At 48.3% G+C, this 17,019-nt stretch overlaps 1 protein-coding gene across 1 annotated transcript in view; it reads right to left on the bottom strand.

The window, feature by feature from the left end:
- Positions 1-17,019, bottom strand: part of LOC137367174 (calpain-14-like) — a 105,148-nt gene that overhangs the window by 50,904 nt on the left and 37,225 nt on the right. The window contains exons 7-8 of the mRNA XM_068028610.1: positions 8,690-8,764; positions 5,024-5,184 (exon numbers count right to left, since the gene is read on the bottom strand). Of these exons, the coding sequence (XP_067884711.1) occupies positions 5,024-5,184; positions 8,690-8,764 (236 nt within the window). The remainder of the gene's footprint in view (positions 1-5,023; positions 5,185-8,689; positions 8,765-17,019) is intronic.

The raw sequence follows: 17,019 nt of genomic DNA, 5'->3' as shown, positions 1-17,019 counted from the left end.
TTACTGTAGGGTTAGTATAAATGGGTGGTTGTTGGTTGGCACAGACTCGGTGGGCCGAAGGGCCTGTTTCAGTGCTGTATCTCTAAATAAAAAAATAAATACTGACCGAGCTGGCCGTGTCTTAAAGGACATAACTGCTAGACTGGGACTGCAGCAGGTGGTGAGGGAAACAACAAGAGGGAAAAACATACTTGACCTCGTCCTCACCAATCTGCCTGTCGCAGATGCATCTGTCCATGACAGTATTGGTAGGAGTGACCACCGCACAGTCCTTGTGAAGACAAAGACCCATCTTCACATCAAGGATACCCTGCATCATGTTGTGTCGCACTATCACCGTGCTAAATGGGATAGATTTCCAACAGATCTAGCAATGCAAAACTGGGCATCCATGAGGCGCTGTGGGCCATCTGCAGCAGCAGAATTGTACTCAACCACAATCTGTAACCTCATGGCCCAGCATATCCCCCACTCTACCATTTGCATCAAGCCAGGAGATAAACCCTGGTTCAATGAAGAGTGCAGGAGGGCATGTCAGGAGCAGCACCAGGCATACCTCAAAATGAGGTGTCAACCTGGTGAAGCTACAACTCAGGACTACTTGAATGCGAAACGGCTTAAGCAGCATGCGATAGACAGAGCTAAGCGATCCCAAAACCCAATCCCAACAGATCAGATCGAAGCTCTGCAGTCCTGTCACATCCAGTCGTGAATGGTGGTGGACATTTAAACAACTAACTGGAGGAGGTGGTTGCACAAATATCCCCATCCTCAATGATGGGGGAACCCAGCACATCAGTGCGAAAGATAAGGCTGAAGCATTTGCAACAAGCTTCAGCCAGAAGTGCCAATCCATCTCAGCCTCCTCCTGAAGTCCCCAGCATCACAGATGCCAGACTTCAGCCAATTCGATTCACTCTGTGTGATATCAAGAAATGACTGAAGGCACTGGATACTGCAAAGGCTATGGGCCCTGACAGCATTCCGGTAATAGTACTGAAGACCTGTGCTCCAGAACTTGCCGTGCCCCTAGCCAAGCTGTTCCAGTACAGCTACAACATTGGCATCTACCCTGCAATGTGGAAAATTGCCCAGGTATGTCCTGTACACAAAAAGCAGGGCAAATCCAATCTGGCCAATTACCACCCAATCAGTCTACTCTCAATCATCAGTAAAGTGATGGAAGATGTCATTGACAGTGCAATCAAGCAGCACTTGCTTTGCAATAACCTGCTCAGTGACGCTCAGTTCAGGTTCCGCCAGGGCCACTCAGCTCCTGACCTCATTACAGCCTTTGTTCAAACATAGACAAAAGAGCTGAACTCAAGAGATGAGGTGAGAGTGACTGCCCTTGACATCAAGGCAGCATTTGACAGAGTATGGAATCAAGGAGCCCTAGCAAAACTGGAGTCAATGTGAATTAGGGGGAAAACGCTCCGCTGGTTGGAATCATACCTAGCGCAAAGGATGAAGGTTGTGGTTGTTGGAGGTCAATCACCTCAGCTCCAGGACATCGCTGCAGGAGTTCCTCAGAGTAGTGTCCTAGGCCCAACCATTTTCAGCTGCTTCATCAATGACCTTCCTTCAATCATAAGGTCAGAAGTGGGGATGTTCGCTGATGATTGCACAATGTTCAGCACCATTCGCAACTCCTCAGATACTGAAGCAGACCGTGTAGAAATGCAGCAAGACCTGGACAATATCCAGGCTTGGGCTGATAAGTGACAAGTAACATTCGTGCCACAGAAGTGCCAGGCAATGACCATCTCCAACAAGAGAGAATCTAACCATCTCCCCTTGACATTCAACGGCATTACCATCGCTGAATCCCCCACTATCAACATCCTGGGGGTTTACCATTGACCAGAAACTGAACTGGAGTAGCCATATAAAATGGCTAAAAGAGCAGGTCAGAAGCTAGGACTCCTGCGGCGAGTAGCTCACCTCCTGACTCCGCAAAGTCTGTCCACTATCTGCAAGGCACAAGTCAGGAGTGTAATGGAATACTCTCCACTTGTCTGGACAGGTGCAGCTCCAACAACATTCAAGGAGGTTAACACCATCCAGGACAAAGCAGCCCGCTTGATTGGCACCCCATCCACAAACATTCATTCCCTCCACCACCGACGCACAGCGGCAGCAGTGTGTACCATCTACAAGATGCACTGCAGCACCTCACCAAGGCTCCTTAGACAGCACCTTCCAAACCCGTGAACTCTGCCACCTAGAAGGACAAGGGCAGCAAATGCATGGGAACACCACAAGTTCCCCAAGTCACACACCATCCTGACTTGGAACTATATCACCGTTGCTGGGTCAAAATCCTGTAACTCCCTTCCTAACAGCACTGTGGGTGCACCTACCCCACATGGACTGCAGTGGTTCAAGAATTAGAATTAGAATTAGAATTAAAACATTACAGCGCAGTACAGGCCCTTCGGCCCTCGATGTTGCGCCGACCTGTGAAACCATCTGACCTACACTATTCCATTTTCTTCCATATTTCTATCCAATGTCCACTTAAATGCCCTTAAAGTTGGCGAATCTACTACTGCTGCAGGCAGGGCGTTCCACGCCCTTACTACTCTCTGAGTAAAGAAACTACCTCTCACATCTGTCCTATATCTATCACCCCTCAACTTGAAGCTATGTCCCCTCGTGTTTGCCATCACCATCCGAGGAAAAAGACGCTCACTATCCACCCTATCTAACCCTCTGATTATCTTATATGTCTCTATTAAGTCACCTCTCCTCCTCCTTCTCTCCAACGAAAACAACCTCAAGTCCCTCAGCCTTTCCTCGTAAGACCTTCCCTCCATACCAGGCAACATCCTAGTAAATCTCCTCTGCACCCTTTCCATAGCTTCCACATCCTTCCTATAATGCGGTGACCAGAACTGCACGCAATACTCCAGGTGCGGTCTCACCAGAGTTTTGTACAGCTGCAGCATGACCTCGTGGCTCCGAAACTCGACCCCCCTACTAATAAAAGCTAACACACCATATGCCTTCTTAACAGCCCTATTAACCTGGTTAGCAACCTTCAGGGATTTATGAGAAGGCAGCTCATCACCAACTTCTCGAGGGCAATTAGGGATGGGCAATAAATACTGGCGTAGCCAGTGACACCCACATCCCATGTCCTCCTCCAACACTTCTCCTTTATTGCTAGCTGAATGAGACTTTGGGGACATGGAGGCTGGGGATCGGGGGGAGATGGAGAATGGGGACTCGGTGGGGGTGACTGGGAAATGGGGACTCAGCGAAGGGGTGGAGACTGGGGAATGAGGTCACGGGGGGTGGAAGTGGAGACTGGGGAATGGGGGCTTGGAGGGGAGACTGGGGAATTGGGGTCCGGGGGGAGATGGAGACTGGGGAATGGGGGTTCGGGGGGGTGGTGAAGACTGGAGAATGGGGACTCGGTGGGGGTGACTGGGAAATGGGGACTCAGCAAAGGGGTGGAGACTGGGGAATGAGGTCACGGGGGGTGGAAGTGGAGACTGGGGAATGGGGACTCGGGGTGGGGGGGGGGCGGCAAGGGGAGACTGGGGAATGGGGGTTTGGGGGGAGACAAAGACTGGGGAATGGGGGCTCAGGGGGAGATGGAGACTGGGGAATGGGGGCTTGGAGGGGAGACTAGGGAATTGGGGTCCGGGGGGAGATAAAGACTGGAGATTGGGAGCTCGGGGGAGATGGAGACTGGGGAATGGGGACTCGGTGGGGGGGGCGGGGGAGTGGAGACTGGGGGTTCAGAGGGGAGACTGGGGAATTGGGGTTTGGGGGGAGACAAAGACTGGGGAATGGGGGCTCAGGGGGTGGGTGGAGATTGGCGAATGGGAACTCAGGGGGTTGGCGACTGGGGAATGGGGGCTCAGAGGAGATGAAGACTGGGGAATTGGGCATTCGGGGGGGGGAGGAAATGGGGACTGGGGAAAGGGGGCTCAGGGGGAAATGGAGTCTGGGGAATTGGGGACTCGGTGGGGGGGAAATGGAGACTGGGGAAAGGGGGCTCGGGGGAACTGGAGACTGGGGAAAGGGGGCTCAGGGGGGGTGGGTGGATGGAGACTGGGGAATGGGAACTTGGGGGGAGAATGGGACTGGGGAATGGGGGCTTGGGGGTGGATGAAGACTGGGAATGGGGGCTCAGTCAGACCTGGAGAATTAGGTATCACGTGATTAGGCATCATGTGGTCAGATGTTGTGCAGTCACATGATCAAACCTGCACATCTGTGTTGAACTGGTATTGGGCACCTTATTCCCAGCCCACATTATCTCCATAGATCCCAAAGATCTATCCTTACCTCCCTCCTCTTTCTCCTCTGATTCAGAAGGTTATGGGTTCAAGTCCGCTGCAAAGATTTGAGCATGTAATCCAGGCACATACTGTACAATCGGGCCCTGAGGTGGAACCTCAAACTTCTGAGAACATTACGTCCTACTGCCGTTGCCATGTTTTTCTGGTAATTGATTTTCAGTGTGCACCAAAGAATCCCACCAGGATCAACTGGATTCCATGAGAGCAATCCCCTCCCCCAACCATGGCATGACAAGTTCACAGTGATGTTCAAAACGCTGGGCCTCATTCACAACTCTCCTGCCTGGGAAGTTTACAGAAATGGACACCCCCTTAGTCAACGGCCGGTGCCCAATTACTTTGAGTGTCAGCCATGGTTCAAGTCCTGCCCCAGAGACTTGACCACAAAGTATCCAGCTGACACTCCAGTGCAGTACTGAGGGAGTCCTATACTGTCAGAGGAACCGTCTGTCAGATGAGACATTAAATCGAGGTTCCATCTGCCCCCTCAGGCAGACGTAAAAGATCACATGGCTCTATTTCGAAGGAGAGCAGGGAGTTATCCACATTGACATGGGCCAATATTTATCTCTCAATCAACATCACGAAAAAACAGATTATCTGATCATTATGTCACTGCTGTTTGTGACATCTTGCCGTATGTCAATTAGTGGCTGCATTTCTTAGATTACAACAAGGGTCCCAGGAGATCGGGTGGATGTACTTACCGTTATTGCCCATGCGCCCTCCTGAGCTCTGTCCTTTCAACCAGGTGCCACGGTGAATGGACAGGGCCCATTTCTGCTGGTTTTCACCTTCCAGGAAGTCTGGGGTTAAATTGCAAATCACTAGCTCAGCATAATGTGCCACAAAATCCTGCATTGCCATCCTGTGGAGAGAAAAGGAACTGGGTGGGAGGCACTTTAAAAATTCAAACAGGGTTTTCAATCCGTGAAGGAAAAGAACTGTGTGGGACTGCTGCTGTTGCCGATGGAATTCCTTTGGGAAATGTTTTCTCCTCCTGCTCTCCCATCTCCTGAATCATCACCATCCACAGCAGGCCATACTCAACAAGGCTCTGACCATGAAATTTCCTCCTCCAGACTTGGGGGTTGCAGGCCTACACCAATCTCTCAGAGCCACTCTCTGGGCATTTACACACCTGCTCACTCAGTCACTCATTCCCCTTCTATTTCTCGTTAATCCTGGTGTCTATCTCTCTTTCTATCTTCCTTACTCACCTCTTTGTACATGCTGCATCTTCCAACCTCTGTAAACTTGACCTCATCCAAACCTCTGCTGCCCATGTCGGAATATGCATCAAATCCTGTTTACACAGCACCCCTGGGAAAGCTGATCAACATTGGCTCCCAATCCAGCAACTTCCATTTAAAATTCACATCCTTGTTTTCAAGTCCCTCTGTGGCCTCACCCTTCCTATCTCTGTAATCTCCTCCAGGCCACAGCCCTCCCAGATCTCTGCATTCTCCAATTCTGGCCCTTCAGCAGCCAGGATTTTAATCTCTCCACCACCACTGGCCATGTCATTAGCTGCCTGGATCCTAAACTCTAGAATTGCCTCTTTAACCCTCTCTGCCTCTCAAACTCCCTCTCTTCCGATGAGATTCTCCTTAAATAATGCCTGCTTGCCCAAGCTATCAGTCATCTGCCTGATGCGGCTTGATGTCAAACAGCAACTCTCCTGTAAAGCACAATGTGATGATTTATTATCATGAAGGTGCACAATAAAAAAAAACAATAATAAAGCAATTTTATTTTAAATCAAAACAAGTTCTTCTTCAAATATCAGAGTGTGAGTGACCCCTGTGATGGGAGCATTAGAGAGTGAGGGGTCAGAGTGTGAGTGACCCCTGTGATGGGAGCATTAGAGAGTGAGGGGTCAGAGTGTGAGTGACCCCTGTGATGGGAGCATTAGAGAGTGAGGGGTCAGAGTGTGAGTGACCGCCTGTGATGGGAGCATTAGAGAGTGAGGGGTCAGAGTGTGAGTGACCCCCTGTGATGGGTACATTAGAGAGTGAGGGGTCAGAGTGTGAGTGACCCCCTGTGATGGGTACATTAGAGAGTGAGGGGTCAGAGTGTGAGTGACCCCCTGTGATGGGTACATTAGGGTGAGGGGTCAGAGTGTGAGTGACCCCCTGTGATGGGTATATCAGAGAGTGAGGGGTCAGAGTGTGAGTGACCCCCTGTGACGGGTACATTAGAGAGTGAGGGGTCAGAGTGTGAGTGACCCCCTGTGACGGGTATATCAGAGAGTGAGGGGTCAGAGTGTGAGTGACCCCCTGTGATGGGTATGTCAGAGAGTGAGGGGTCAGAGTGTGAGTGACCGCCTGTGATGGGTACATTAGAGAGTGAGGGGTCAAAGAGTGAGTGACCCCAGTGACGGGTACATTAGAGAGTGAGGGGTCAGAGAGTGAGTGACCCCAGTGACGGGTACATTAGAGAGTGAGGGGTCAGAGTGTGAGTGACCCCTGTGATGGGTACATTAGAGAGTGAGGGGTCAGAGAGTGAGTGACCCCAGTGACGGGTACATTAGAGAGTGAGGGGTCAGAGTGTGAGTGACCCCTGTGACGGGTATATTAGAGAGTGAGGGGTCAGAGAGTGAGTGACCCCAGTGACGGGTACATTAGGGAGTGAGGGGTCAGAGTGTGAGTGACCCCCTGTGTTCGGTACATTAGGGAGTGAGGGGTCAGAGTGTGAGTGACCCCCTGTGTTGGGTACATTAGGGAATGAGAGGTCAGAGTGTGAATGACCCCTGTGATGGGTACATTAGAGAGGGATTAGTCAGAGTGTGAGTGACCCCTGTGTTGAGTACATTAGGGAGTGAGGGGTCAGAGAGTGAGTGACCCCAGTGACGGGTACATTAGGGAGTGAGGGGTCAGAGTGTGAGTGACCCCCTGTGTTCGGTACATTAGGGAGTGAGGGGTCAGAGTGTGAGTGACCCCTGTGATGTGTACATTAGAGAATGAGAGGTCAGAGTGTGAATGACCCCTGTGATGGGTACATTAGAGAGGGATTAGTCAGAGTGGGAGTGACCCCTGTGTTGAGTACATTAGGGAATGAGGGGTCAGAGTGCGAGTGACCCCTGTGTTGCGTACATTAGGGAGTGAGGGGTCAGAGTGTGAGTGACCCCTGTGTTGCGTACATTAGGGAGTGAGGGGTCAGAGTGTGAGTGACCCCCTGTGATGGGTACATTAGAGACTGAGGGGTCAGAGAGTGAGTGACCCCAGTGACGGGTACATTAGAGAGTGAGGAGTCAGAGTGTGAGTGACCCCCTGTGATGGGTATATTAGAGAGTGAGGGGTCAGAGTGTGAGTGACCGCCTGTGATGGGTACATTAGAGAGTGAGGGGTCAGAGTGTGAGTGACCCCCTGTGATGGGTATATCAGAGAGTGAGGGGTCAGAGTGTGAGTGACCCCCTGTGATGGGTATATCAGAGAGTGAGGGGTCAGAGTGTGAGTGACCCCCTGTGACAGGTACATTAGAGAGTGAGGGGTCAGAGTGTGAGTGACCCCTGTGATGGGTACATTAGAGAGTGAGGGGTCAGAGTGTGAGTGACCGCCTGTGATGGGTACATTAGAGAGTGAGGGGTCAAAGAGTGAGTGACCCCAGTGACGGGTACATTAGAGAGTGAGGGGTCAGAGAGTGAGTGACCCCAGTGACGGGTACATTAGAGAGTGAGGGGTCAGAGAGTGAGTGACCCCAGTGACGGGTATATTAGAGAGTGAGGGGTCAGAGAGTGAGTGACCCCAGTGACGGGTACATTAGGGAGTGAGGGGTCAGAGTGTGAGTGACCCCCTGTGTTCGGTACATTAGGGAGTGAGGGGTCAGAGTGTGAGTGACCCCCTGTGTCGGGTACATTAGGGAGTGAGGGGTCAGAGTGTGAGTGACCCCTGTGATGGGTACATTAGAGAGTGAGAGGTCAGAGTGTGAGTGACCCCTGTGATGGGTGCATTAGAGAGGGATTAGTCAGAGTGTGAGTGACCCCTGTGTTGCGTACATTAGGGAGTGAGGGGTCAGAGTGTGAGTGATCCCAGTGATGGGTACATTAGGGAATGATTGGTCAGAGTGTGAGTGACCCCTGTGTTGCGTACATTAGGGAGTGAGGGGTCAGAGTGAGTGACCCCTGTGATGGGTACATTAGGGAGTGAGGGGTCAGAGTGTGTGTGACCCCTGTGATGGGTACATTAGGGAGTGAGGGGTCAGAGTGTGTGTGACCCCTGTGATGGGTACATTAGGGAGTGAGGGGTCAGAGTGTGAGTGACCCCCTGTGATGGGTACATTAGGGAGTGAGGGGTCAGAGTGTGAGTGACCCCTGTGTTGCATACATTAGGGAGTGAGGTATCGGCTGGAAATGTTAATAAAATTTTTCTCACCAGAACTCTCCATCATCCCGGGAGAGCAGTAGTTTCTCTTTTATTTCAGGATCGATCCTTGTCCACTGCACTGACCTATTTGTGTAAAACATGGGAATAGGTTTTGAGGCTGCAGCATCATCAATGGTCATAGCTAATTCTAATGTCAATGACCTCCTGTCATTCCTGCCTTCGTAATGAAAGCTGAGTAAATGTGCAATGTATGGTCACAATATCACACCCTCGATAACTCTTTGCAAAATATCCCCCATTAACTAGCACTTTTTTTTCTTCATTTGAGATGTGGGCATCACTGGCTCGACCAACATTTACTGCCCATGAATTGAGTGGCTTGTTAGGCTATTTCAGAGGGTGGCACAGTGACGCAGTGTCTAGCACCGCAGTGTCTAGCACCGCAGCCTCACAGCTCCAGCAACCCGGGTTTGATTCTGGGTACTGCCTGTGTGGAGTTCGCAATTTCTCCGCATGTGTGTGGGTTTCCGCCGGGTGCTCTGGTTTCCTCCCACAGCCAAAGACTTGCAGGTTGATAGGTAAATTAGCCATTGTAAATTGCCCCTAGTGTAGGTCGGTGGTAGGAGAATAGTGGGGATGTGGTAGGGAATATGGGATTAATGTAGGATTAGTATAAAATGGATGGTTGGCACAGACTCGGTGGGCCGAAAGGCCTGTTTCAGTGCTGTATCTCTAAATTCAATAAATAAAATTAAGAGTGAACCACATTGTTGTGGGTCTGGAATTATAGGTGGGCCAGACCAGAAGATTTCCTTCCCCAAAGTACATTAGTGAACCAGATGGGGTTTTTTTTACAACAATGGTTTCATGGCCACTATTAGACTATTGTTTTTAATTTCTGAGATTAATTGAAGTCAAACTTCACCATCTAGGATGATTCAAACCCATGTCCTCAGCACAGTAAGCTAATTTTCTGGCTATCAGTCCAGTGATCTCACCACTACACCACCACCTCCCCAGTTTGCATGGCTCCACAGTATGGTTAACTAATTCGTTGCTCATCACAGCTCAATTCCTGCAAGGGCATCTAAAACCAGTTTCTTCCCAATATTTCAATGTTCTGAAGTATAGTGACTTTGCATTTTGCACACATCAAGAACTCAAAAATGACAATGAGGTGAAGGACCAATTAATCTGTTTGAAATATGCTGTTCGAGGGAGGAATGTTGGCCAGGACTCTGGGCAATATCCTGCAATTCATCCAATACTTCCACAAGATCTTGAATTCCCACATGAAAATCAGATCACAGATACGGCATCATCGACAGTGCAGCACCAGAGTGCCCGCCTGGATTATGTGCTCAAGTCTCTTGAACCTATGACCTTCTGAGCCATCACGAGGGTTTCAATTAGGAATGGGAGCACTGGCTGATTGTCACCTCTCTACCGCTCTCCCAATCTTTTACAATGCTCCTTAAAATCTAACTCTTTGACCAAGCTTTCGGTCACCTGTGCTAATATCTCCGAATGTGGCTTGGCCTCTGATAAAGCTGCTGTGAAATGACTTGGGACCTTTTACTAAGTTAAAAACGTGATGGAAATGCACGTTGGTTTTCTTATCGGATTTGCTGTTGGAGAATGCTGATGTCAGCTGTCACAGTGGGAGGGAGAGTAGGGATTGTGAAAGCAAAGGAATTACCTTCCATTTAATAGCGTTTCTCCCCTCACATTGCCAAGTACAGTGAGGACAATGAATCAGTTATCATTCACACCCGTCAGAAGTTTATGGCTTCATTGACTGTGGTTTTTTCATTGCACAAACTGTGGCAGCTGGAAAATAAACTAGGCCACGTGTGTTAAGTGTCAATAATACTGGGTTGGGCAATGCCACAGACCCACTGATCACACAATGAGCCTCCACTGTTAGCGTGTTAGCTGTGAGCGCTCATGTTTGTAACATTTCCACGTGGAGGTAAGTCACATGGCCTGTATACAGGTTACCTCTCACCTTCCATCCACTGTAATAACAGAAGGGAGTTTCCCTCATGGAACTCCTCAGATACTGAAGCAGTTTGTGTCCACATGCAGCAAGACCGAGACAACTTTCAGGCTTGGGCTGATAAGTGGCAAGTAACATTCACACCAACAAGTTCCAGGCAACGACCATCTCCAACAACACAGAACACAAGAATGACAAGAAGTAGGAGCAGGAGTCAACCATACGGCCCATCAAGCCTGCTCCGCCATTCAAAATGATTGTGCCTGATCCTAGGCTTCAACTCCACTTTCCCGCCATTCGCCATATCCCTTGATTCCCTGGGAGATCAAAACTCTGTCTATCCCAGCGTTAAATGTATTCAATGATGGAGCATCCACAACCCTCTGGGGTAGAGAATTCCAAAGATTCGCAACCCTTTGAGTGAAGTCATTTCTCAAATCTCAGTCCTAAATGATCAGCCCCTTATCCTGAGACTGTATCCCCATGTTTTAGATTTCCCGACCAGCGGAAACAATCTCTGAGTCTACCCGACTCAGCCGCTTCAGAATCTTGTATCTTTCAATGAGATCAAAGAACAAGAACAAAGAACAGTACAGCACAGGAACAGGACATTCAGCCCTCCAAGCCTGCGCCGATCTTGATGCCTGCCTAAACTAACATCTTCTGCACTTCCAGGGTCCGTATCCCTCTATTCCCTTCCTATTCATGTATTTGTCAAGATGTCTCTTAAACGTCGCTATCGTATCTGCTTCCACCACCTTCCCTGGCAGCAAGTTCCAGGCACTCACCACCCTCTGTGTAAAAAACCTGCCTTGTACATCCCCTCTAAACTTTGCCCCTCGCACCTTAAACCTATGTCCCCAAGTAACTGACTCTTCCACCCTGGGAAAAAGCTTCTGACTATCCACTCTGTCCATGCCGCTCAGAACTTTGTAAACCTCTATCATGTCGCCCCTCCACCTCCGTCGTTCCAGTGAAAACAATCCGAGTTTATCCAACCTCTCCTCATAGCTAATGCCCTCCAGACCAGGCAACATCCTGGTAAACCTCCTCTGTACCCTCTCCAAAGCCTCCACGTCCTTCTGGTAGTGTGGCGGCCAGAATTGTACGCAATATTTTAAGTGTGGCCTAACTAAGGTTCTGTACAGCTGCAACATGACTTGCCAATTTTCATACTCTATGCCCCGACCGATGAAGGCAAGCATGCCGTATGCCTTCTTGACTACCTTATCCACTTTCAGTGACCTGTGGACCTGTACGCCCAGATCTCTCTGCCTGTCAATACTCCTAAGGGTTCTGCCATTTACTCCGCCCAAGTCTACAACCGATCGATATCCTGCTGTATCCTCTGACAATCCTCATCATTTTCCGCAACTCCACCAACCTTTGCGTCGTCTGCAAACTTACTAATCAGACCAGCTACATTTTCCTCCAAATCATTTATATATACTACAAACAGCAAAGGTCCCAGCACTGATCCCTGCGGAACACCACGAGTCACATCGCTCCATTCAGAAAAACACCCATCCACTGATACCCTCTGTCTTCTATGACCGAGCCAGTTCTGTATCCATCTTGCCAGCTCACCTCTGATCCCGTGTGACTTCACCTTTTGTACCAGTCTGCCATGCGGGCCCTTGTCAAAGGCTTTACTAAAGTCCATATAGATAACATCCACTGCCCTTCCTTCATCAATCATCTTCGTCACTTCCTCAAAAAACCCAATCAAATTAGTAAGACACAACCTCCCCTTCACAAAACCATGCTGTCTCTCGCTAATAAGTTCACTTGTTTCCAAATGGGAGTAAATCCTGTCCCGAAGAATCCTCTCTAATAGTTTCCCTACCACTGACGTAAGGCTCACCGGCCTATAATTTCCTGGATTATCCTCGCCACCCTTCTTAAACAAAGGAACAACATTGGCTATTCTCCAGTCCTCTGGGACCTCACCTGTAGCCAATGAGGATGCAAAGATATTTGTCAAGGCCCCAGCAATTTCCTCCCTTGCCTCCTTCAGTATTCTAGGGTAGATCCCATCAGGCCTTGGGGACTTATCTACCTTAATGCTTTGCAAGACACCCAACACCTCCTCCTTTTTGATAATGAGATGACTGAGACTATCTACACTCCCTTCCCTCGGCTCATCATCCACCAATTCCTTCTCCTTGGTGAATACTGATGCAAAGTACTCAATTAGCACCTCGCCCATTTCCTCTGGCTCCACACATAGATTCCCATCTCTGTCCTTGAGTGGGCCAACCCTTTCCCTGGTTACCCTCTTGCTCTTTATATACGTATAAAAAGCCTTGGGATTTTCCTTAATCCTGTTTGCCAATGACTTTTCATGACCCCTTTTAGCCCTCCTGACTCCTTGCTTAAATTCCTTCCTACTGTCTTTATATTCCTCAAGTGCTTCGTCTGTTCCTAGCCTTCCAGCCCTTACAAATGCTTCCTTTTTCTTTTTGACTAGGCTCATAATATCCCGCGTTACCCAAGCTTCCCGAAGCTTGCCAAACGTATCCTTCTTCCTCACAGGAACATGCTGGTCCTGGCTTCTAATCAGCTGATGCTTGAAAGACTCGCACATGTCAGATGTTGATTTACCCTCAAACAGCCGCCCCCAATCTAAATTCTCCAGTTCCTGCCTAATATTGTTATAATTAGCCTTCCCCCAATTTAGCACCTTCATCCGAGGATACTCTTATCCTTATCCACAAGTACCTTAAAACTTATGGAATTATGGTCACTGCTCCCGAAATGCTCCCCCACTGAAACTTCAACCACCTGGCCGGGCTCATTCCCCAATACCAGGTCCAGAATGGCCCCATCCCTAGTTGGACTATCTACATACTGTTTCAAGAAGCCCTCCTGGATGCTCTTTACAAATTCTGCCCCATCCAATCCCCTAGTAGTAAGTGAGTCCCAGTCAATATAGGGGAAGTTAAAATCACCCACCACAAAAAAAAACCCTGTTGCTTTTCCATCTTTCCAAAATCTGTCTACATATCTGCTCCTCTATCTCCCGCTGGCTGTTGGGAGGCCTGTAGTAAACCCCCAACATCGTGACTGCACCCTTCCTATTCCTGAGCTCCACCCATATTGCCTCGCTGCATGACCTCTCTGAGGTGTCCTCCCGCAGTGCAGCTGTGATATTCTCCTTCACCAGTAATGCAACACCCCCACCCCTTTTACATCCCCCTCTATCCCGCCTGAAGCTTCTAAAGCCTGGAACATTTAGCTGCCAATCCTGCCCTTCCCTCAACCAAGTCTCTGTAATAGCAACAACATCATAGTTCCAAGTACTAATCCAAGCTCATCTGCCTTACCTGTTATACTTCTCGCATTGAAACAAATGCACTTCAGACCACCAGTCCCGCTGTGCTCAGCAACATCTCCCTGCTTCCTCTTCATCTTGGTCCTACTGGCCTTATTTACTATGTCCTCCTCATTTATTTCACTAGCTGTCCTACTGCTCTGGTTCCCACCCCCCTGCCACACTAGTTTGAACCCTCCCGAGTGACTAGCAAACCTTGCAGCCAGGATATTAGTGCCCCTCCAGTTTAGATGCAACCCGTCCTTCTTGTACAGGTCCCATCTGTCCCTGAAGAGAGCCCAATGGTCCAGATATCTGAAACCCTCCTTTCTACACCAGCTGCTCAGCCACGTGTTCAGCTGCACTATCTTCCTATTTCTAGCCTCACTGGCACGTGGCACAGGGAGTAATCCAGAGATTACAACCCTAGAGGTCCTGTTTTTTAAACTTACTACCTAACTCCCTAAACTCCCCCTGCAGGACCTCATCACTCTTCCTGCCTATGTCATTGGTACCGATGTGTACCACAACCTCTGGCTGTTCACCCTCCCCCTTCAGAATGCCCCCTGTCTGTTCAGAGACATCCTTGACCCTGGCACCAGGGAGGCAACATACCATCCTGGAGTCTCTTTCACGTCCACAGAAGCGCCTATCTGTGCCTCTGACTATAGAGTCCCCTATAACTATTGCTCTTCTGCGCTTTGTCCCTCCCTGCTGAACAGTGCCAGCCGTGGTGCCACTGCTCTGGCTGCAGCTGTTTTCCCCTGATAGGCCATCCCCCCCCCAACAGTATCCAAAACGGTATACTTGTTAGAGAGGGGGATAGCCACAGGGGATTCCTGCACTGACTGCTTGCCCCTTCTAGCGGTCACCCATCTATCTGTCTGCACCTTGGGTGTAACCACTTCTCTAAAACTCCTGTCTATGACGCTTTCCGCCACCTGCATGCTCCTCAGTGCATCCAGTTGCCGCTCCAACCGATCCATGCGGTCTGTGAGGAGCTGCAACTGGGTACACTTCCTGCAGATGTAGTCGCCCAGAACACGGACCTCCTACATCTCACAGGTGAAGCACTTCACCCCTCTGTCATTTCTCGCACTAATTAATAAATTAATTTAAAATAAATAAATGCTTATTAAATCCTTACTAAATTATGATACACTTAACTATGTGTTCCCTCGTGCTAGATTTCTGCAATAATTACTAAATGCCATCTAAATACAGTAATCTCCTCTCTCTGGTTTAGTTACTCTCCTTATTAATTAGTTAATTACTGTTTTAATCAATTTTTATCAGGTTTATTTTCAAATTCGGTACAGATTCCCTACCAGCCAATCAGGTCACAGCTTTCCTGTGATGTCACTTTTCAGTTTTATTTTTCCCGAGGTAGGTTTTTTTATACCTACCGGTCCGGTACTCCGCCCTCCGAGTCTTCTCCGAGAATGTGATCCCCTCTCATTCTTCTAAACTCCATAGAATACAGGCCCAATTTACTCAGCCTCTCATCATAGGACAAGCCCCCCATCCCAGCAACCAATTTAGTGAACCTTCACTGTCCCGCCTCCAATGCAAGTACATCCTTTCTTAAATGTGGTGACTAAAAGTGCACACAGTATTTCAGATGTGGATTCACCACAACCTTGTACAATTGTAGCAAGATTTCTTTATTCCTGTACTCCAATCCCCTTGCAATAAAGGCCAACATGCCATTTGCCTTCCTAATTGCTTGCTGTACCTGCATGCTAACTTTCTGCATTTCTTTTACAAGCACACACAAGTCTCTTTGAACATCAACCTTTGAAAAAATATTCTGCTTTTCTATTTTTATGACCAAAGTGAACAACTTCACACTTCCCTACAGTATACTCCATCTGCCATCTTGTTGCCCATTCACTTAACTTATATCTCTTTGCAGCCTCTCTGCATCCTCGCAGCAGCTTACCTTTCCACTGAGCTTTGTATCATAAGCAAACTTAGATACATTACTCTCTGTCTCTTCATCTAAGTCATTAATATAGATTGTAAATAGCTGAGGCCCAGCACTGATCTTTGCAGCACTCCACTATTCACTGCCTGCCAACTTGAAAATGTCCCGTGTATGCCCATTCTTTGCTTCCTCTCCATTAACCAGTCCTCTATCCATGCTAATATGTTATCCCCAACACCATGAGCCCTTATGTTGCCTATTAACCTTTTATGTGGCACCTTATCAAATGCCTTTTGAAAATCCAGGTATACTACATCTACTGGTTCCCCTTTATCCAGCCTGGTAGACACATCCTCAAAAAACTCTAATAAATTTGTCAAACAGGATTGTTGAGTAGTTTTAATTATACTGTGCTTTTCCAAGTGCATTTTAAAGGCTTCATTAATGATAGATTCCAACATTTTCCCAACAACTAATGTTAGGCTAACTGGCCTGTAGTTCCCTGTTTACTCTCTCCCTCCTTTCTTGAAAAGCAGTGTAACATTTGCCAACTTCCAATCTGATGGGACTGTTCCCGAATCTAAGGAATTTTGGAAAATCATAGCTAGCGCACCGACTATCTCTGATCTATTCCTTTAGAACCCCAGGCTGAAGGTCATCTGGTCCCAGGGATTTGTCAGATTTTAGTCCCTTAAGTTTCTCCAACAATTTTTCTCTGCTGATATGAATTTCGTTATTTTCTATAGCCCCTAGATTCCCAGCAATTTCTGGTATGAAACTTAAGTTTTCTACTGTGAAAACAGACAAAAAATAGTTGTTCAGTTGCCTCTACCATTTCCTCATTCCTCATGATAGAAGCAAAGACAGGCGAAACTAAGGGACCAACACTTATTTCAGCTACTCTCTTCCTTTTGATATACCTACAAAAGCTTTTACAATCTGTTTTTATATTACTGGTTAGTTTACTTATAGTCTACTTTTTCCTTTATCAACTTTTTGGTGGCCCTTTGCTGGTTTCTAAGACAATCCCAATCCTCAGACTTGCTACTATTTTTTGCAACATTGTAAGCCTCTTCTTTTAATCTAATACTCTCCTTAACTTCCCGAGTGAGCCACGGATGGGTCTTTCTTGCTGAGCA

Source organism: Heterodontus francisci, chromosome 3 (assembly GCF_036365525.1).
Source record: "Heterodontus francisci isolate sHetFra1 chromosome 3, sHetFra1.hap1, whole genome shotgun sequence".
NCBI classification, from domain to species: domain Eukaryota; kingdom Metazoa; phylum Chordata; class Chondrichthyes; order Heterodontiformes; family Heterodontidae; genus Heterodontus; species Heterodontus francisci.
The sequence above is the reverse complement of the archived record's forward strand: the minus strand, read 5'-3'. Positions and strand labels throughout refer to the sequence as shown.